The sequence below is a fragment of the Aulonocara stuartgranti genome (assembly GCF_965226115.1).
Source record: "Aulonocara stuartgranti genome assembly, chromosome: 10".
Classification (NCBI taxonomy): domain Eukaryota; kingdom Metazoa; phylum Chordata; class Actinopteri; order Cichliformes; family Cichlidae; genus Aulonocara; species Aulonocara stuartgranti.
This window is the reverse complement of record NC_138946.1, coordinates 11,752,400-11,774,365: the sequence shown is the minus strand read 5'-3', so window position 1 is coordinate 11,774,365 and position 21,966 is coordinate 11,752,400. Positions and strand designations below refer to the sequence as shown.

Sequence of the window (21,966 nt, the reverse complement as noted above, 5' to 3'; positions counted from 1 at the left end):
TAAAACCACTTGCTATAGGAATGAAAAAACAAAAATTCTTTTATATGTTTCATATTTTGTTTATTTTATTAAAAAAACACGCACACACATTACTATTTACAATATAGAAAAGCTTTCACCTGTTGTTGGGCTGTTTGTCGACAAGATGTAAAGATGCATATAATTCACTGGTACATATAACGGAAAAACAAAGAAAAAAAATATGTGATTTTTTTTTACACTGTACATTAACTAACTTTCACAAGCACTGAGTGCGAGCATATCTGCAAGATGAGGTTAATGACAACTATCTTGTAATTGTCAGAGGTTGTTTAAGATAATGGAATTACCATGCCTGAGCTTAACAGAGAAAAAAACGAGCAGCATGGTGCCTTGAACCAGCCAAAACTATAAACAATGTTGAGCATGTGAATTCCTTTTACACAGCAGTGCGCTTTATAACTTCTGTTCACAACTTCACATATGGGATGAGAGCGCTGAGGGTGGCTCTGCAAACTGCTTCCAAACATCAAACACACAGTAGAAGTCCGGATGGTGGGATGGTGTCCTAGCGAAGGAATGATTTAGCTGAGAGGTGAGCTCTGATGGGAGAAGATTTCAGGAGCTTCTTAAAAGTCCAGTGTAAAAGAATTGTCCTGTCATGTCCTTTACTTTTTTAAAGCAAAAGTGGGATCTGTTGGCAAAAGCTGTTCCAGAATTCATCTGTGGAATTTGGGATGTCTGCAAGAGTTGTGTACTGTGGCCGTGTGTCGTCTACATCGTCGACTGCAAAACAAAGAGCGAAATCCAAGGTCAGTTAAACCAAGTCATGTGACTTAAAACTGATAGCATTATTTTGATTGCTAATGTAATATACAACAAAATCTAACCATATTCATTGATGTTGACTAAATTCTACAATTAAATTCTTAAATTGCTGGCATGGACTGTGGTGTTTAAGCAGCAGCTACATGACAGCTTCCAACTAGCAACATTTACCTGATGAAGACTCACTCCACTGGCTCCCTGGACTGGTGCATGGTTCATTGCACAGGAACCCCTTGTCGTCTAAACTGCTTGTTGTCATCCAGTGTGAAGTTTCTTTCTCCAGTTTTCTGCAAATCTGAAAGAGTAACACTGGATTGAGTATGGCTATATTTGGCCCAACTAGTTTTTCAACACAAAACATGCTTATTAGTGTTTTGGGTATTATTGCATGAGCCAAACCAAGCAGAATAAGACAAACATGGGTATTCCTGTCAATGAAATGTTGCTTTCTAACTAGGGTAAGACCTGTAGGGTATGCTTACCTCAATAATATCTTCTGGACAGTCGTAGTCTGCACGATCACAGCGATGAGAAGGGGAGAAAAACAGAAAGGAACATGAGTATTTAAGTTTCTATTTAAGTTGAATTATTCCAAGCTAAGCCAAAGTCATTTACTAGCAAGTATGAGCTATGTGTTGTTGTCTTACCGGAGCTGTGATCAGGTGAAACCTGAAATCTGTTGATGAAGGAGTCAGGGCCAATCTCAACTGTTGAAGACCAATCAGGAACCTCAGTTGGAAAGAAGTAATCTGCAAAAATGGCAAACAAACGTATTGAGTACACTTTGACTTTTAGATTCAAACACACTGTTTATCTGAACATTTTCGGTACAGATTTTTCAAACTTGCTCACCTGGCTGTTCTGTCTGCACTGTGCTGTCAACTCTGTTTTCTTGTGTGCTTTCTGGCACCAGTGCAGGGATGGGAGACTGAGTGTCACTGTAGCTGTCTTCCCTCTCTTCCATCTTAACCACTGAATTCTGCAAGAACAAATCAAAGAGAAATTAAGTGAGATGTTTGAAATGAAAATCGAGACATTCAAATCCATATGTGTATGTCTGTTTCCTGCACAGCTACGAAGTAGCATTATTTTACAAAGCTATACATTCAGTATCTAGATCAGTGTAAATGAGGAATATTTTGAGTATGCTATTTAAAAACAAGTGTCACTAGAGCTATAGTAACAGTGATAGCATTTACCTTCTTCCTTCCCTTCGATTCCCTTGATTTAGTCCGTTTATCTGTGCAGAGGAAAGAAAAACATTTTGGTCACTTACTTTCTTTACCACTGAGACTGTAGAGCACATGAATTGAAGATACTGAGCGCAATGTTAATTCGCCAAAAAGAACAAACGTTCATTTCCTGTCAGTTTTCTCACCTTTAGATTTTTGACTAGCAGGCAGCATCCTGAAGACGCGCATAGCTTGGTGGCCTTTGTTAATGCTTTTGTCTTTCACCTCCTCAATGTCAGGCAGTGAGTTCATTGCACAGCGGAAGTTGGCTTTCCATGTCTTGGGGTCACAAACTTGGCCCTCTGAATATTTCCCTGTAAAATGCATTGGCACATGCTAGTTTAGTACACTTCCTCATCCTGTAAAGAAGAGTTGTTCTGAACAGGTGGCAGGCTTATTCAGGCTTTCTCACCTGTGTGTTTGGCCCACTCTTTGAACAGACATGCATCTTTGTCCACCTCCCAGCCATGTCGAGCTGCATGCTTCCAGGGGATGGAAAACATTGTTTTCTCCTGGGAAATATAAAAATTTTTATATATATTAAGTTGGATCGTGGGTAATTGCGCTTACTGAGAGAATGTAATGTGTTATCTCCCAAGCAGAAACCAAGCTTCCGTTCAGCTACCTCATCGTGCCTATTTTCACCTGTTTGAAGTGCCACAGGCATAGCTGTGAAGTGGCTTTAACTATAGCACGCCTCAAAGTAACACTGCAACACTAAGACCCATCCCAAGCTAGTGCTTCAAACCAGGTCAATGTTTGTAACACGCTAATACTGTATGCACAGCAAGGGGACAACTCAGCAACAATAAAAACATGTGCAGCTTTGCAGAAATCACTTCCCTGTCTCATGGGGAGAGGCATCAATCCTACAACAAATAGATTTCCAAATATCTATTCCTGTACTCTGAATTATCATTACTTATTTGCAGGCAGTTCCTATTTACATGAACCAGTTCACTGTATTATAATAGGATAAGAAAGCTTCTCACCTTGTCAATCCAAGCCAGACCCCAAACTGTATTGGATTCGATCATCTTCTCCAGCCATGGCCTCATTCTCATCCTTGACACTGGCATGTTTGCCTAAAAAAATGCAGCAGCAGAAGAAAGTTTAGAGAAATGCTGTAATGCAGCGTGTGAAGCGCAGCGGTAAAAGGAAATAAACTCCCGCATCTCAGCCCCGGCTTAGATTTACTACTGCTTCTTTGCTGCGCGGGACAGAAGAGTTCATGGCCAGGGCAATCAGCGCGCTCAGGGAGGTGTTTACGTGTAGGAGTCAACGTTAGTTTAGAAAGGTTGGAAGGAACAAGAAGAAAAAATAACTAAAAATAACTCATGCAGTTATGCAGTTATTTTTATTAATCCTGTAGCGCAAAAGTTTAAAAATCTAGAATGGTAAGCGAATATTCCCCCCCTAAAAAAGGTTTCTTAATTCCTTAGAGCAAACGAGCGCAACTCAACACGGGCTTGGCAAAAATGTCACAGAATTAAAAAATTCGAGTTTGAAATGTGCATTAAAAACTTTGCATCTATTTGCATGTTATTTAATTCAATGTTCATTCTCAAACACACAGCGTGAGAGAAAGACAGACTCCTAAAGTAATAATAGATCATATTTCTTTCAAAGAAATCATCCCAATAACATCATTTAGCTTTTAAAAAATAGAGCAGGGATGTTAAATTGATATCACTATACTTACAGATTAATTTGCTTTGTGATTCCAGGAGGAAAAAAATGCAACAATAATCCCGTTGGTTTAAGAAAAGCTTCTTCTCGTCTTTAAGTGTTCCACTTGTAAACGTTTTCTGAGTACAAGTGAGTACCGACAGCTTCGTGTGCAGAATTTATACACAGCCACTCCAGTGGCGGGTATTCCCCGGCAGGAGGCTTGGTGCTATAAAAAATGTCCTCAGTAAAAAAAAAAAAGTGAGAGGTGTGTTTATCAAGCCTTTGAAAATGTATTGGTTATTTGACGATAACCTTGTAGTTGTTTACAGTAGCTACTTTATTAATGTCATATCTGCATATTTGCGCATTACCACCCTGTTATAACTAAAAAAAAATACAATTTGAAGGTTTATTATTGAATTGACTGAAAGTCCTCTTATAATAGGACTGACCTTTTTTACAGTGTGTTTGGAGCATGCGCTGTGATCCTTTGCTTCAGCAAGTAGCAAAGGATTTCCGAGAAATCACGCTGTTGAGAGCTAGAAGGAAGTTAAAAAACAACACGCGTGGAATACAGTTGATTGCTGCACGTAGACTAGATCATCAAACTAAATGACCCAACTCATGTGTCACTCGAGTTTCTTTCCCCGCTCCCTCCTTTGTAAGCTATTCACCTTACAGATAGTGCTTTGTGCAAATAGTGCAAATATTTGCAAGTGGCAAATTATATTTAACTCACATTAAGATTTGACATTAAACCCTAACAGCCGACTTGTTATATTATCGCAACCTGTTATGCACCGTATTTCGATTATAGTGATCATAATAACGCATTCTTATAATAATTTTGCTTTGGAGGTTGTGCAAAGTTAACACTATTAAAGTCTGAGAGCGCGTGCATTCATTTCCAAAGCACGCGCGCACGCATTCGTCTTCCACAAGCCAAAAGTCTCCCCCACAGTCTGGCATGACAAACATGTGCATGGGACCAACCCTTTAGTATAAACAGCGACCTGCCTGAGAATTCAGGCATTTACAAGAAATGGTGTAGCAATTTTCAATGGCCGCTGGGGGCAGTGTGATACCGGCTTGCTGGGCGCATGGATATGGGTCATGCAGACTGAACTCTTGTACTGCCTTGACAGCGGGAAAAGAGAGCGGCATCGGACGATGCGGAAGCAGCAGCAGCTGTTTATCTGCAAATACAGGACCTGCGGAGCGTTTTACACAACACATCCTGCATGGGCGCGCGCTCGCAGCAATATCAAGCATTCGCGAAATTCAACGTAATGAAACAACGGGCACAAAACTGCGGGGGTGAATAGAAATATGGCAATCATTCATATCGTGTGTCGTAAATATCGACTCAGTCTCTTAGCTTGATTGCATCAAATACACGCTGAAGGTCATTGTAGTTATAATCGTGTGAGTTCACTTGGAGGGAAATTTGGCAGAGTGAATAGAAATATGACCATTAGTAACCTGTATCCTGAATTTCGGTGCTTAAAAATAGCGTAACTGCACCTGATAGCGTAACTGCACTCGCAGGTCTTTTTATGTAACGGGGTGAGTTCACTTGGAGGAAAATTGGGAAACCCCACACATGAAGCTTTGTCTCAGATAATGTATCTGTCCATTTAGGGGCTTCCCGTGTGGTGTGGCGAGTTCGCGTGCTCGCGCATGCTTTACGTGACGCTCGCCTGCGCGTACCCGCGAGGGAATTGCAGGGAGTTTTTCCCGCGGAGTTTTCACCGGTAGCGGGGGTCTGTGGGATTTCCCAAACGAATACAGAGATCTGGATTGGAAAAGGGAAAGTCATCCCGTTTTTCCCACCGATTCTTCTTCTTTCTTTTTTGGCAGGCAGCCTGTGTGCCAGTGTGCAAAGAAACAGGTGAATTATAGGAATTCACTGCAGCTGGCATGAAACAAAACCAGCACCAGCATCATCATAGTTTAGTTAAGAGAATCGCTTTAAAAACAAATTTAAAAAAAAAAAAATGTTAAGTTTTTAAGGATCTTTAAAATTGTGCAGCGTTATTATGCAATTGATGTGAACCAATTTTTCTAACCCGCATATATATATGTGTGTGTGTGTGTGTGTGTGTTCTTATTTAAAATCCATTATACCTGAAAATACATAACTACAACATGACAGTTACCTGGTTCATCAACCTAGCCCCTATACCTCACCTTAATTCTGAAACAGGCTTTCAGCGAACACCAGTGACTGATTAAAACACTTGACTGTCTGTTTCAAACTGCATCCAATGTGATTTCACTCCCAACTGACCAAATTCCTCTAAAATCTATTGCACTCTGTGCTTACCCCGAGCTAGTCTGGACATTAAGGTCACCTACATGCAGCAAGAAAATGTAATTTAAGGCTCTAGTCACCAATCTCGCCTTAGACTCACCTTTTGACAGCTTACCTACACTGGAGCGATTCAAAGCCTTCCTTCAACTTTAGCCAAAACGTTAAACTGAAGGTGCAAGTTTTTCTTCAGCTTTTATAATTGTGTTTGTTTCACCGGCAAATCCAGTTTGCTTGTCTTTTGACTGCAGTCAAAAGACTTAACTGTGAAGACTGTTCTGTCTCAGGTGATTGTTTTCTTCTGCTTCTTTTCTCACATGAGTAATCTTCATGTCAACTACTCCCAATTGTCACCTTCCAAAGGACATGCAGATCGCAGTTCTTTTTAGTGGGATAACACCTGTATACTTTACTTAGCACCTGCAAATTAAAGTATTATAGGTATATAATAGAAGGCAATTAAAGTGGGGGAGAAAAATAATATAAAGATATCTTGCCACTATTTGGTAAGGGAGGATGAGTTTCTATACCAGCAGACATGAGGAAGCATGTTGGCTTTCCAAGATCAGCCTAAAACTCAGCCCTCAGGTCAACTACTCAAGTTTCACCCAAACAGGCCTCCTGAATCTGTTTCACACAGTGGAGCTTTATAGAGTTTAGCACCCCCATCAGGCCAGTCGCTGTACTGCTTGAAAGAAACATGTTACATCAGACTTTGTAGGCATTCAACAGTTGATTTGGAATTTCAAATTATAGTTTAAGTATAAAAATAAATCAATGAATAAGAAGTGATGCAAGCAGTACTCGGAGCCTTTGCTCTGTTGCCAATACAGTGTACTTTCAAAGGTGTCCCCAATATTACTGCTTCAAATGTTGTATATTCTGTAAATTCCTAGGAATTCCTATTTTTGATATCAAGTCATCCTAAAATGTTTCAAAATTTGAGGGCCGTGAGTCATATGACAGGAAGAAAGAAAAGCTGTCTTTAGCGACACACTGGATTCATTGTTCAGACTTTACTCCTTCCCTTTTTGTGAAATAGTCAAACGTTTTGCCTTTCAGGGCCTCCAACAGTTACATGAACTAAACATTTTTAGAAATTGTGTTGGGAGGCAACTCTCATGTTGAGCTGCTTTTATCTGAACTTGATCATTTTCAGAAACATGACAGGGGAGCCCCACTAGACTTCTTTTTTTTTTTTTGCAGTGTATTCTATGTGATAATCTTCTGTATAGGTTATGTACCACAGGTTTTTAAAGTGGCTGTAAATAAACCATTGCTTTAAAATTCTTTACTTAATTCAACTATCATAGCCAACTCCAGACTGATTTCCAACCAGGGGCGGATCTATAGGGGGCCAAGGGGGGGCAACTACCCCCCTGCTGTAGAGAGCCCCCCCTCCAAACTCTTACTGGTAAATAATACTGATAAAAATTAATTGCTGGTTTGTCCAAAAGGCTCTTATAGCCTTTGTTTTCTTTGAAGAGATACAATAAACAGTTTTAAAGTGTTTTTGTGGATATTTTGTTTACTTCATTTCAGGGGCGATTTTAGCCCATTTTTGGTAATGGGCTAAAATCAAAATGAATCAAAGCACCCCCAAAGATTTCTTACTTTTCTGACAATATTTGCTGTTTGTGTGACACACTACTGAAAATGTAAAAAGCATACAGTACTTGGTTGAGACGTAACATTTTAACAACAAAAGTATAGATACCACCCCCCCCCCCCCCCCCCCCAAAAAAAGAAAAGTGGTTTGTTCCAGCTCGCCTCTGAAAATGTGTTTTCTGATGATATTTGCTACCCTACAATCCGTCCTGCTCTGTAGTAAAATCAGCAACATTTGACCGCCCTGTTGCTCCCATTGAAATTTATACAGCCTATTTAAAATCTAAAACTTATAATTGTCCGTAGCCTGCTGTTGTTGCCACTGTCCTGTTTGAAATGGAATGAGAGAAGCTGGTCATTTTGTCATATGTGCATGTGCCGATATTAAGCCCAGGAGCCACATTCAGGTACAAATGTAAGAACAAATGATCCGTCAATAAAGGATAATGTTGGATCAGTGTTTCAATATTTATATCTTTTATTAGATGTACATGTGGTTTGGTTATTTGCCTTTTGGTTGAAAGTACACTGAGAAAGGACTTTTTTTATTAGTGATCTTAATAATTTTTTTTTTTCATATCAATGTAATTTTTTCATCTAATTGAATACCATCTATTGTGATTGTCAGTCCAAAGAGGGAGAGAGGAGGAAAGAGGGGAATGTGAGGAGAAAGTACAAGGTCAGGAAGAACCAGGTAAGAAAACAGACAGGGAATAGTGACAGGCACAACAGAAACTGTTAAACTGCTTCAGAGAGTTGACCACCAAAAGTGATAGACAGATTTGCCAACTTCAAGGTGAGGCGACATAGGTTAAAATAAAAGAAAAAAATCTGCAGAGCCATAGTAGTATCTGCAGTAAAGATCTTTTCATACATTGTATACATTGTACCATAGGCAAAGTTGGAGTGTATTTTTATATATCTGTACTGTATTATACATACACATTAAAAGTGAACCTCTGTCCAAAAAATACACTCAGTTTACTTCTCATTTACTATGAGCATCATTTTCCCCCAGTAATTAAGGTTAGGATATGTATTTTTTTAATCCAATCCATTCTTCATTTGCAGCATTTAAATAACCTTTATCTGATTTGATGGTTTTGTTACAGACTTTAAAAAAGTGTTTTGCTTTTCTTTCACAAATGTGGGGATTCAATTGTGTTAAAATGTACAAAACAATGATGTCATGTTTTGTGACGAGGACCCAGGCACAGAGAGACTTGATGAATTTAAGAATCTTATGATTTAATAAAGAAATTTACAGACTTGCACAGAGATGGTAAAATTATGATGACTAATAACGGAGATGAAGACAACAGACAATGAGGACAGGTTTAAATGCACTAAGGAGACACTCAGAGGGAACTCAGGACAACTGGAGACATTTAAGGATGCAGGGACTGACAGAAACAGGGAAGAAGTCTCATTGTGACGAGTAAAGTTTATGTTGCCTGGCTGGGCAGCTCTCTGGGTGCTCAGCACCCCCAAAGCTCTGATCCTAAAATCAGCCCTGCTTCATTTACATTTCGGTGATTTTCACATATACGTCACAGAAGAGGTATGTGCCACCCTGCCTAGACCGCTTGCCCCTCCTTGTCCATTGTTTCCAACCTTCCTTTAGTTTCTAAAATCACTTGCAGAGCAATGGTTTATTAGAAGAGTTTCACTCAAGATTTAGAGGTTTTTATTGACAGTAATAATATTATTTTGGTGTCTAACATTGTACTTGTCTCTGTGCTTGTACCGCTAGACCCCAGTGCAGCATTCAATGCTGATAATTCTGTTCTCTTGATTGTGATAAAGCTCAGGTTAGCCGTAAAAAACATAGAAACGTGTTTTCTAGCCAGATGCTTTCTCTGGATGGCATGGCCTTGGCCTCCAGCAGCACTGTGAGGAACCTTGGAGCCAATTTTGATCACGATATGTTGTTCAATGTGCAAACAAATATGTAGGACTTCCTTCATTCTTCTTCATTTCTTTCTGAATGGTATTGCCAAAATTAGAATGTCCTGCCTTAGAGTAGCGCTGACAAGTTAGTTCATGCATTCATTATTTCTTTTCTGAATTATCCCTCGAAAGCCTTCAGTTAATCCAAAGCATGAATCACAGAGCGTACTGGCAGAAAGGGAGATCATCTGTCTCCCATATTAGCTTTTTACCATTGACTCCCTGTAAACTCCAGAATTCAGTCCAGAATTGGGAGGCAGCCACCCTGTCTGCTTTTATGAATAAAACTCTTTTATTTTAAAGCTTCTGGTTGGGGCTGAATCAGGTGACCCTGAACTATCCATTAGTTATGTGGCTAAATGCTCAGACTGCTGGGGAACTTCCAGTGATGCACTGAGCAATTCTCCTCTCATCTCTTTTCACTGCTCATGTGTTTTTATGCCACCACTGCATGTAATTAAATCTTCTCTTCTCTTCTTGCTCCCACAGTTGAGTTCATACTCTCTCTTCTTATTCCCCTCAATCCAGCCGTTTGTGACAGGTGATTGCCATTTACTAAGCCTGGTTCAACTGAAGGTTTTCTCCTGTTTAAAGGGAGCTTTTCCTTCCCACTGTCACCAAGTGATTGCTCATAGGGGAACGTCTGGATATTGGGGTTCTCTTGTGGGGCGATTGTGGCTCAAGAGTTGGGAGTTCGCCTTGTAATTGGAAGGTTGCCAGTTCGAGCCCCGGCTTGGACAGTCTCGGTCGTTGTGTCCTTGGGCAAGACACTTCACCCGTTGCCTACTGGTGGTGGTCAGAGGGCCCGGTGGCGCCAGTGTTCGGCAGCCTCGCCTCTGTCAGTGCGCCCCAGGGTGGCTGTGGCTACAGTGTAGCTTGCCATCACCAGTGTGTGTGTGAATGGGTGGATGACTGGATATGTAAAGCGCTTTGGGGTCCTTAGGGACTAGTAAAGCGCTATATAAATACAGGCCATTTATCTCTGTAATATTTTAGGGTCTTTGCCTCTTTATAAAGCATCTTGAGGCAACTTTTTTTGGCAAATGGTGCTATATAGATAAAACTGAAGTGAATAATGGTTTTTGTTATGCTAACATTTATCTGAAAAGAACCTACCAGTTGAAGCTGTTACTTCCCACTGAATTGTAAAGAATTTTAGGTTATGTTGTGCACAAAAAATAGATACTCCATTTTAAAATATTAAAAATTTAAGTAGGCAAAAGTGTTTTTAAAGCTACTGTGAAGAGGATAAAAGAAGAAGAAGAAACATTCTTAAAGTAAAAGGACCAACCAAATACCTCATTAGCTGATTGCCACCATTAGCAAAAAATGAATAAGTAGGCTCATTTCCTTCATTATTTAAGCAAAAGTGCAAACATTTTCTAACTTATCAGCTTCTCAAATTTAAGGACTTTTTGTCTCATGTGCTGTGTTCTTAAATATAGTGACACTTACTGTATTTTTCGGACCATAAGGCACACCGTCGATGAACGAGTCTGTTTTCATGCATAAGGCGCACCAGATTATAAGGCGCATTAAGTGAAAAAAAACAGTCAGAAAAGTCTGATTTTACTCAACTCATTCTTCTTGCTTCCTCCACTTCTGTACCATCGATTCATTAATATTAAATTCTCTCACAGCTGCTCTATTCCCATGTTGTTGCAGTATATTAATGACTAACCTCCTATTGTGGATGGATTATCTCAGTTGCTCTACTGACTGAAGTTTGGTTTGTTTACAGCATCCTGCCATGTGATTGCATTTGTACCATCGGGAACTCTCGTGTTAACTTTTATCGAGTGGAAAAGGGTTAGGGTTCATCTTCCAGCTTCACTGTGTTTGTTATGCTAACATAGCTGTGTTGCTAGCGATCACATAGCACATTAATATATACCAGCTAGCCCAACTTCAGTAACCCTACAAACATCACTGCTGTTTAGTTTTCTGTCTTCATTTATGTTGGAAGTGATAGCAGAGCTGTACGTTTTAATTTTTTCACAAATCTCTCAGTCAGAACATGCTATATCATACTTAGGTGGAAACTAGCGAGCTAACTTCCTGCTAACTTCTAACTCTGTTAAATTTAATAAATTCTGTTTTCATGGATGCCTGGATGTTAAACTTCATAGTTACACCTGGTAAAGCAGCAAAACTGATCATTTTATTAAAGATGAAAGAATTTAGACAGTTTTTAACTCTCAGTGATGCCGCAGTGTTCGCTTGACTTTGGGACCTGAAGCGGACGGAGTTTTGGACCCAGATTACTCTGCGAAGCTCCTGACTATGGTAGCCTTAATGCGCCAACAATCCATCAAGCGGTGCGCTTTCCTAGCTTACCAAAGTCATACTAAAACATTTTTTGATAGATTTTTGAGCACCGTGTACCACATAAAATCGGTTTGACGTCAGTAAACACAACTAGAATTTATACATAAGCAGCTCAGGGTTATAAGGTGTACTGTCAATTTTTGATTAAAAAAAATTAAAGGATTTTAAGTGCGCTTTATAGTCTAAAAATTACGGTCATAGAGAAAGTTAGAATGATAAGATTATTTAAAATATAAAAAGAATATGTAACATTCCCAAGCTTAAAACCCTAAAACAATAAGGTACCACTATGGAAATAAGCCATGTTTTATCCTGCATTATGCCTCATTTTCTACCCATTACAGTTGACTATTATTGTTTTTACATTGTATGCATCCATTTATGTGTGTGTCATCAAAATATGGTTCCAAAGCCAACTCATGAAGAGTCACATGGGGGGGCAATAATTATCTGAATCCCTGTGGAATTTTTACGTTTTCTCATTTCCAAAAAGGAAAAACAGAACAGTCTAATTTTTATAATAGTTTCATTTTAATGGAGAGACAGAATGACGGGCTCAACAAGAAGCTTGATGACAAGATGCCAAGCTTCTTGTTGTGATCATTTGGAAAAGGAAGAAATATAAAATGACTATCAGTCCGGAGATCCATGCAAGGTCTTGCTTCATGGGGTGAGCATGACAATGAGAAAGATGTCCAAAACTACAGGGATATGCTAATGATCTGAAGGCAGCTGTGACTCCAAGGTCACCCTGCTCAACATGAGTTTGCCAGTTAACACCTGCAAATCTGACAGAAGTCTGCAGGCCACAGCCAAGAAGAAAAGAAGTGGGCCAAAATCTCTCCTGAGATGTGTGCAAACCTGGTGACCAACTACAAGAAACATCTTACCTCTGTGTGGTTGCCAACAAGGGTTTCTTCTGGTGTGTTTTCTTCTGGAGCCATAAAAGATCTCCGCCCCACCCCCACCCCTAATTTATCCCTCCACTTACATCATTTCTGGTTTATCTATCCCAGCATCCATGATCTTTGCCCCATTCTGCATCTGGGCAATTCTGCTGGTTGCTTTGTGTAAACTTGTATACTGCTACTAATAATAATAATAATTGTCTGACTGATGAAGGATAATAAAAGATACTAAATAATATGAATGCATGCAGGCCCATCAGACTCAGTTGTATCAATAAAAGGAAATAATATCCATAAACTCTATAATTCCACTTGATTACATGACATAAAAGTATCCCATCTGGTCATTCAGCAGAAACACGTTCACCTCTGCTCTTATTGATAAAGCAACAGATGATTAAAAGCGCAGCAGAATAATAAAGGGAGTTATTAACTTTATTGCTGTAAAGTTAAATATGTGCCTATAATGGAACGAGAGGCTGAAAGATTTTTTAAATCTTAAAATAAAGATTTCTATTCCTTTAGAGAGCCTTTTCCCCTCTCTATATCGGCTTTTTATTCCCTCTGACTCCTTACTAATCACCCCATGTACTGTTCTCCCTATGTGTTGAACTCCTTGAGCGTGAACATTAATAAACAGCCAGACAAACTCCTTTTCAAGAGCCAGGAAAGAGAGCGTGTTTGATCCTTTAATGACATGACATAATGAATTGACATCAATGAACTGGAGTGAAACTAGAAAGACATATAAAACAACTCTTAATAGACTATCATATTATCTGCACATAAGTATAGTTATCCAATAACACAGTAGAATACAAAATCAGTATCCTATAGATATGCAATCTGGTATTAATATAACGGACAACAAGCTAGCAACGGGTAAACATACACTTGTATCATTAGCTTACAGGCTAAAAATGTCACAAAACACACTATTATTAATTTCTGGACATACAAGGTACTGATAGAACTTACAGCCTTTGCTTTCTGAAGGATTGTTTTGCATTTAACATAAATTGCCTAAAAGGTGTAGCCATGCTTTTCCCACTGTTTTCTACACTTCCCGTTTCCTGTCTATCCAAATTTCAAATTAAAACTTTTGACATTTATGAAAATAAATAATAGAAATACAATTTTCATGGCTACATATTTGTACACCCCATGTTTCTGTAAGTATAATATAATTATATTCCATATAGTATATGCTAACTTTTGATGATTTTGCAGTGATATCTTTTAGCTACTGAACTGTTTTTTCCCTTATTTTTTCCTCGTATGTGTACTTTGATCCCATTGCAATATAAATAAACTCAATTCCAGTGACCTCACCAAAAACTCCATTCGTCCTCCTCGTGTCGTGCAGCTGACACACCACAGGTGACATGATTAGTTTTTACAGACCACACTGAGATTAAAAAGACATTCACAGTCTTAAATTTGATTTCATCCTCTGTTTGTGGGTCTGCTTGTTCATTCATCCACTTTGAATAAATGGACCCGGCTAATTTTCCCTCTGAAGGCTCGCCTGCTCTTTGCCTCATCAGTGTCTTCTTCGCAGGAGGAAGAGAAAAGGAGAAGGTGGCATTGCTGGGAGTGACAGATTACTGGTCGAGAGGAGTGACCCATTTAATAAGGTCAGTCACATGATGGCAACACCATAAGCCTGTTGGTCACTCCAGTGGTGACCAGCCTGCTCACTGAGGAGTTATGTGTGAAGATGAATTAATAGCATTTAGGCCACTATGTTACCAGAGACACTTATGAGGGTTTCAGTTTTAACTAAACACACAAAGAAAAGGTCAAATAAAAGTAAGAGCCTCCAAAAATAATCTGTGGTGTAGTTACATATGAAGATGCTTAAGATAGCAATTCGATTATTTTAAAGAGCACGAGAAGTGCCCTCTCTGTCTCTCTCTGTCGCTCTGTCTGATCATCTCTTTGTCAGCCCTTTCTCAAGGTTACTTTAGTTCAATGGGAGTGTCTTATTTGGACCACGTGATCCTGATGCAAAGTTACTCTGTGTCAAAGCTGTGCTCAGCTGCAGGGATGGCGTGATGTACCAAATGATACCCCCCTAGAAATAAATCAATATATAAAATAAATAAATAAATAAACACTGGGAGAAAAAAGATATAAGCTTTAGCTGAATTTATTTAATCGGGAAATTAAAAAATGTGAATGACCGAAATGCATCATGCAGATGCAGCTTTAGACATTTGCGTAGTTATTTTGCGACAAATGAGAGAATCAGCTGACCACTTAATGCGTATGAGCATGCAGCGAGAACGGATAGTTCATCCCCAATAACCTTGGTGTCGATCGGATCTTCCCGCACGACCTACAAGCCCCTCATATTCAGCAGGGGAGTCTGCCATTGCGCAGCAGCCAACTGGGTGAAGGTGGGAAATCCACTAAGAGCGAGGATGCTTCTATAGGGAGTCGGGGTTTATTTCCTCAGTCAACATTTTCAGTTTTTTCAAGCGAAATTTACGCTGCTGGAAATCGCCATCCCCTGCCCGGCTCCCCCACTGTGGTCTGTCTCAGTTATATTGTCAACCCCCCCTCCTCTCTGCCTCCTTAATCTCCCAGATTGTCGGCGACTTGCTGCAGTCGATGCTGCAGTTCTGAACCGCTCCTGCGCCGGGACAGCTGACTCAATGAGAAAGACATGCTCGCATTCGTTTTGGTCTCTGGGTCTCTCTGGATTATATTAGGTGAGTCGTGAATGCCTCTTTCTCATTTTGATTCATTTGAACGATTTAGCGTCGCTGGGCTGGAGGCCAAGAAAAAAAGCGGATGCACCTGCCGCGCAGTGGGCCGAGGCGCATTCGTGTCTCATTCATTACCGGCTTTTTTATTTTTCCGAGGCTGTGCTTGAATATTTCAGTTTTTACAGACGACACTGCAAGAAGCTTTAGTCGCGATCCATTGCTGCATTTGGCGGTTTGCCTGCACCGCAGGACGCGGGTGACATTTTTTCATTTTCTCAGGCTACACGTGTGTTAAGTCAGCCCGGGGGCAGGCGTTAGCATTTTACCCTAGCGGGCTCTAGCTCCAAGGAAGCGCAGGGCTCGGATTTCTGGTCAAGAACTCCGAGATTAACAGGCCAACATCATCGAGGGATGCATTCAGGTGGGCATTAGCTACCTCTAATCAGGTATGGAGTGGGATGGACGACTGGTTGCCATGCGGCTGGGTCCGCGCGGCTGTTCCGGGTATCAGGGTTTTAATGTAAAAGTGTGTGCTTTGTGCTTAAATCCAACTATTAAAGACGAGGCTGGAAGCTGGAAGAGATGAAAGGGGTACATTTAAGGTTGGACCGCCGCTAAGGTCGTATGACATTGTGCGTAGAACCCGGACACACGTCATTTAAACCCCCACCCCACCCCCTGTTAGCTCACGTCTCCCAACAGCCGGCCATTCACACCCTCGCGTCTGCTGTGCGCCTCTACTTCAACCTCGCTTTCAATAATCTCATATCAAACACATCAGATGGGCAGAAAGCCGGTTTTAAAAGTCATCATTTCGCCCATGATGTCGTCCGCCATGCTTCCGTGATGGAGGATGAGGGGATGAGGAAGGATGAAGATCGATGACGCGCTTCAAGTGGCTGCCGCTGATTGGACGGAGCTGTCCATGAGCGAGCAGTGCTGAAATCCTGCGGCCTACCGGCAAACTACCGGGCACGGCGTGCTCGCTTTCACCAACACGACCCCCACCCTGGTTTTACGCACCGATTCTTAGGGGTGTTGGAGCTGAGCAGAGACACCATTGCTTGACATCCGAATAAATAATATCAAAATAAATAAAGTACTTAAAAAAACATCAGTTTCGAGCTGTGATGTTAAAAACTGAGGGATTCTCATATGATGAAAGAAACTGCAGGTAGTGAAGGCTGTTTGTTTGTTTGTTATTAAAGGATTGTGGCGGTAGATTATGTGCCAGCTCGGTAGGTTTAATGGCAAATAGGCGGAGGTTATTAAGAACAGGTCGCACCGCAGCGACGAACATGTGGTAACAGCTGGCGTTTTGACTGATGCGCATTAATATTCCATGTTGCAGTTACAGGTTTGAATGTGCTTTGTACGCAATCACTTGGAGTCTGTGATCCAAATTTAAGATGAAATGAATTGTTCGCTTGAAAATAAAGATCCCCTGGGAGCACTCAATGCACCTCTCACCTGTCACCACATCCCAACGCCCTGCTGCTCCTTAGAATAAATAATGCATTTTAATCAACGGCTAGTGCAGCCCTACACATGGTGTAAGCCTATTCTTTTTCCTCCCTTAATATTTAATTAAATAGATAGGGGCGGTTTCACCCCGCCCTTTGCCAAGAAACAGCCAATGGTGTTTTAGTATCCAAGCAGAGCAGCTCCTCTGTTTAACGTAACACAAGCCTTGTGCACACCAGGGGACTGCTGCTGACTTGTAATTGGATGACTATCCAGTACATCATCATGCTCTTTTTTTTCTTTTATTCACACTGAGAATCTTTTGCCTCTTAAATTAGAAACGACAACATGAAGGAAGTTGCACTGTGAAAATGCTGAAATGAAATTCCTCTAATTAAAGAAGAACTGCATGACTGGGCAATCTTATAAGACAAATCTTGAGGGTTAAGTAATTCCTGCTGTGCAATAATAACTGCTTGTTACTGACCACTTTCACTGAATCCTAGAAGTGAGGTGAATTCCAGGAAAGGTCATTTTATTTGGAGCGGTGGATGGAAATTTGCTAACAAGCATGACCTTAAAGTGGTGCATAGAAGATATATTAAACAAATGCAACACCTTAAGTACATATCCCCGAAGACAGTAATAATAAAATTAGGCAGTCTGGGTGTTCTCAGGGCCATATGTCAGCATGGATTTTTGCTGTTTCAGCAGTCTGTGCACACTCTTCCACATATTGTGGGATGATGGGTGATGGTTCAGTATTAAGTGCTGTGCAGCTGTCTGCCTCCCTCTTTCTCATATACATTTGTTTTTTAAGTGGTGCAGTACTGTACTGTACTCTAAAATGCTCCATCTTTGTTGACTGGATATTGCCTGTCATGAGCCTTAAACGAATCAACTCCCTTTCTGATTAAAGACTTTAAAAAAAATTTGTGAGCATCTACAGCTGCATGCTGGTCAGTAAGAAAGTGTTCTTAAACAAAATAACAGCCATTTAGAACATGTTTTAGAATATACCTATGTTTCCTCGTTCCTCTAAAACTGTATGTGTGCAAGGAGAACACCCTCTCTAAAAAGGAGTGAAGGTGGTTGTCTTTGCCTGGAGTTCACAGACTGTAAAATAAGGCTGTAAAAACACAACACTATGCATGTACACTGTGGTTAACACTTTTGCAAAAGTGTTGTTTTGGGGGTTTTTCATCTTTCTGGAAGAAGTTTCAGTTAAAGGGTGTTGCTCTATTTTTTAAAAATCATATATATACACACACAGACACACAGTGACTTGTTAATGATCCTACCCCTCCAGCTTGAGATCTAAAAGTCTGCTTTCTCTCTCACTTTGATAGTCAAATTAAACTGTGAGCAGCATCAGTTGATGTGTGTGTGTGTGATTTGTTTAAATGCGCACGGGTTTCTTTGCATATAGGTGGGTACGCGTGTGTGTATTGTTTGACACTATTCCAGGCCAGTGTGTGTGTGTCATTTCCACTTACTGAAGGAGAAGTTGAGTCTGCATGTTTAGGCAGCGAGAGCCAGAAAGAGAGACACACATACACACACACACACACACACACACAGCATCAGGGAGGAGGGGTGGGTGGGTGTGGTGAGAGTGTGCAGCGTCTGTTGAGCCGAGGGTGGTGTGATACGGAAGCCAGCCAGGCTCAAACGAGGCCAAAACGCTTCTCGCTTCCCTCCTCTTGCTTGCCTCAGCTTAATCTGGCTGTTGGCACTGGCAAGGTAATCACTAGTTTGCACCGGGCAATGTGATATCCGCCCGGTACCCCTTGACACACATCACCTGCACACACACCCACCTACACAGACACACATCACACCTCACCGGCTGCCTGGCTTCCCCGACGCCTTTGTAAGTGCCGCTGACTAGACCACATCTGCTTTTAGATCTGCTGCCTGCTTTGTTTGCTCGATATTTCTCTTTTTTATTACAGTGCTGCATTTTTTTAACATATTCTGTATATGTTGTATATTCCAGTCCCTTCTGCTCAGTATATCCATATTACTTATTTATTCTGCACCTTATATCTTTAAATGTTCTTGCATGAGCAATACCTGCTCTACCCCTCCTTGACTGAGATGCAGGAGTGGGGGAAAGGATCATTCTTCTGCACCGGATATTACAGCATCTCTGCAAGTATTCCTTATTGAGCATGACAGAAAAAAGTTGTGGTTTAAGTCATGAGGTGTGGGCAGAAAGAGATATGAATGAGTGGCTAAAAGAGAGTGACTTTAAGCAAGGGTAGGTGGTGTTCTGGGATGATTAAGCACTGATTAATTGTTTTTATTTATTTATTTTAAAGAAAAAAAAAGAAAAGCATGAGCAAGAAGAGCGATACCGTGCACTGACGCGAGTGACACTACAAAGAGAAGGAGGTGAATTTGAAGAATAAGAGAAAGCTGAGCAGGATGTCTTTAAATAGAATACTGTAGTGAGGTTACTGCTGGTCATCTGTCTCTGTGCTAATAGGTTGTAATCTCACCAGGTTGGACTCTAATCATTGGTGATGTCCCTCGGATGGGCCGATGGGGCGGGACTTAAGGACGAAGGGTTGTGTTTCCTTCACTTTAAGCCTCAGAGGTCAAAGGAAGTCTAACTGACCCATTCACTTCCCCTGATCACTGCATAGATTGCTGTGCCCCTGCACCAAAATCTTTGCTAAGTGAAATCTTCCTGAGACAGGAAGGGAAGGAACCTCTGGGGCTGAAGTGGTACGATAAGGAGCCAACGTTTCATGCAATTTCACTAATCTAACTGGTTAAATAAAGCAGCAGAACTCCTTCGCATTTCTGTTTTCCGTCTCTATTTAAGGGAACTCTTTAAAGAAACTATGCGAGGGAGGCTGCAGTTGCGAATCCCCTTTGCTCCATGTAATTCATCTTCAAATCAGTGAATCGCAGTTCCGTTCATTTTTTTTTTTTTTGCTTAAAAATGTGTACTTCAGTATATCCAAGTGAGTACATATGTATGAAAAATTACAATGTTTATTTTTGTAACCCAGCTGTTCACGCGCAGCATGTGCACTAGACGTTTTGTAACAGATACGTTGCAGTCAGTGTTATCTTCTTTCAGTTTTCTGACTGTGCACATCTGTCAGGCTTGCAGCCAAGTGTATGTCTGCTCATGTCTACTCATTTTCTTTTTCCTCCAAGCATATTTTTTCACACTCTCTATTCAATCTGTTTTACCTCATGAATTAGGGCGCTTGCCTCACTTTCTCACTTTAGGTCAGATTGCAGGGTCGATCACTGGTACAGATCTGAAGTCCTGTGTTTTAAAAATGACATATGGTCACTTGATGGTTATTGAATCTGTTTCATATGGAAAATCCCAAGAAGTCATCAACAAAATGCTGAGAAAACCAGAGAAAATAGAAGGCACATGTATATCATAAGCTCTGCAACCATTTACAGCAGTGGGACACTTTGCTCAGCTTTTTGTTATACAGTATTACCCGATTATAAAACTCAGAAACAGCTACGCTATCTCCACGACTGTTGGAAGCTCAGCCATAGCTTTACAGCATCTCAGTTGCAATAAACCCTTATCACTATTTTATTGCAGACATCTGTCCACAGACTTCCCTTGCAGTGGCTCAGGAGAATGAAGGTTTTTGCAACCTGCTAACTGTAAGATTCAAATGACAATGCTTGTCAAGCAGCCTGAGCTGTAAATGCAACAGAGTTGCATTTACTTCCTTGGGTTTTTGAGGGTGCAATGTGTTTGCCATTGTACAAATTAAACAGAGAGGCCTTTGAGTTCATATGCTGATGCTGAAGGTCACTGCTGTTGCTGATGGGGTCTCTGCTGACCTGCTGTTCTCCTGTCACGACAGCTGAAGCAACACTCTTTGTAGGAGGCAGCGGGGAGGAACTTAATGGCTTGTATGGGGATGTGTTTATTTGTGTGTCTATATGTGTGTAAGTGTGTAGGGAGCAGGTGCTTTGGTGGTGTTTCATTGAGGTTACCACAGGACATCCTATAGCGAAGACTTGACCCTTTATATAAAAGTATCATGCAAACCAAAGTTTATTTTAAAATGTAATTTTGCTACTAAGATTAAATGCTTCTGGACCTCGTAGCTGTCAGAAGAGTGCTTCTCTTCCACCATTTGGAAAAGTGTACCAATAATTCACCTGGAGTGAAGGATGCTGCTTGTTATCTGGATAAAAACTGAAGAAGACAGCATGTACTGAAGGAGCCTCCTGAATGACTGGCTGCCCAAGTTTGTTGTATAAGGACTTGTTAGACCGCTTGCTGCCTCTCAAACCTTTTCTGTTGCTCTGTAGTCTGGTATCACTTTAAATTATCCGATATTGTTATGAAAACTTACAAATAAAGTTTTTTTAGGACAGTTTTCAGCTTTAAAGATGTCCTGCTATACTTTGTTTTTATTGTTTCTTTCATATTGTGAGAAAACTGGAACTTTTTTCCATTGGCAGTTAAACAGGAATATACAGAAGAGAGCAGCATATAATAAAGCAAGAAATAACAATGGCCAATTAAATGTTTGCATCTTTGCTTGAGGCCAATTAGATATCCGGCAGGTTGTGAGTCACCTGCAACTGTCGAGCTATTTGAGGACAAGATGACGTGGCATGATAACATGTGTGTACTAAAGCATTCGTTGCTTTGCTTAAAGTCTGCATGAGTGGCCTCAGTAAACAGATGCCAACAGTGGGTGTCCGTAAATGATAAGCAGATGTGGATTATTTGCAGATGTAGCCTACCCCCCTTGTTTTCCAATCCTTGCTTGACTCATCTTGCTATTAACAGTATTTTTAAACCTGCACCAGACAAAATAACCTTGATAATCTTTAAGCGCCTTCTAGTTTAAGTGGACTAACATGGAACTGCACCTCTTTAAGCTTCAACTAGCCTGTAACTCGAGACTTTTCCTCATCGTAAGTCTTTTTAGATCTGATGTGTAGAAGAGTAAAATGAAATCTGA

The 21,966-nt window shown here is 40.6% G+C and overlaps 2 protein-coding genes across 4 annotated transcripts in view; one reads left to right on the top strand and one right to left on the bottom strand.

The window, feature by feature from the left end:
* Nucleotides 1–31: 31 nt before the first annotated feature.
* Nucleotides 32–3,906, bottom strand: irf1b (interferon regulatory factor 1b). Of its 2 annotated transcripts, XM_082549549.1 has the most exons (10): nt 3,742–3,906; nt 3,032–3,124; nt 2,452–2,551; nt 2,186–2,353; nt 2,007–2,047; nt 1,660–1,786; nt 1,455–1,556; nt 1,290–1,318; nt 979–1,102; nt 33–765 (listed from the first exon to the last, which is right to left on the bottom strand). In XM_082549549.1, the coding sequence occupies exons 2-10, from the start codon at nt 3,116–3,118 to the stop codon at nt 656–658; spliced, it is 888 nt and encodes a 295-aa protein (XP_082405675.1). In that variant the 5' UTR covers nt 3,119–3,124; nt 3,742–3,906; the 3' UTR covers nt 33–655. The 2 variants fall into 2 exon arrangements, with proteins under 2 accessions (XP_082405676.1, XP_082405675.1); XM_082549550.1 differs by lacking the exon at nt 3,742–3,906 and having other exon boundaries at nt 32–765; nt 3,032–3,123.
* An 11,035-nt stretch (nt 3,907–14,941) lies between these two features.
* acsl6 (acyl-CoA synthetase long chain family member 6) overlaps nt 14,942–21,966 on the top strand; it is a 36,118-nt gene continuing 29,093 nt past the window's right edge. The window contains exon 1 of one of the 2 annotated variants that reach the window (XM_082548890.1): nt 14,942–15,532. In XM_082548890.1, coding sequence (XP_082405016.1) covers nt 15,487–15,532 — 46 coding nt within the window. In that variant the 5' untranslated portion in view covers nt 14,942–15,486. Of the gene's footprint in view, nt 15,533–18,760; nt 18,867–21,966 lie in introns of those variants that run through there. The other variant, XM_082548891.1, reaches the window with a different exon arrangement.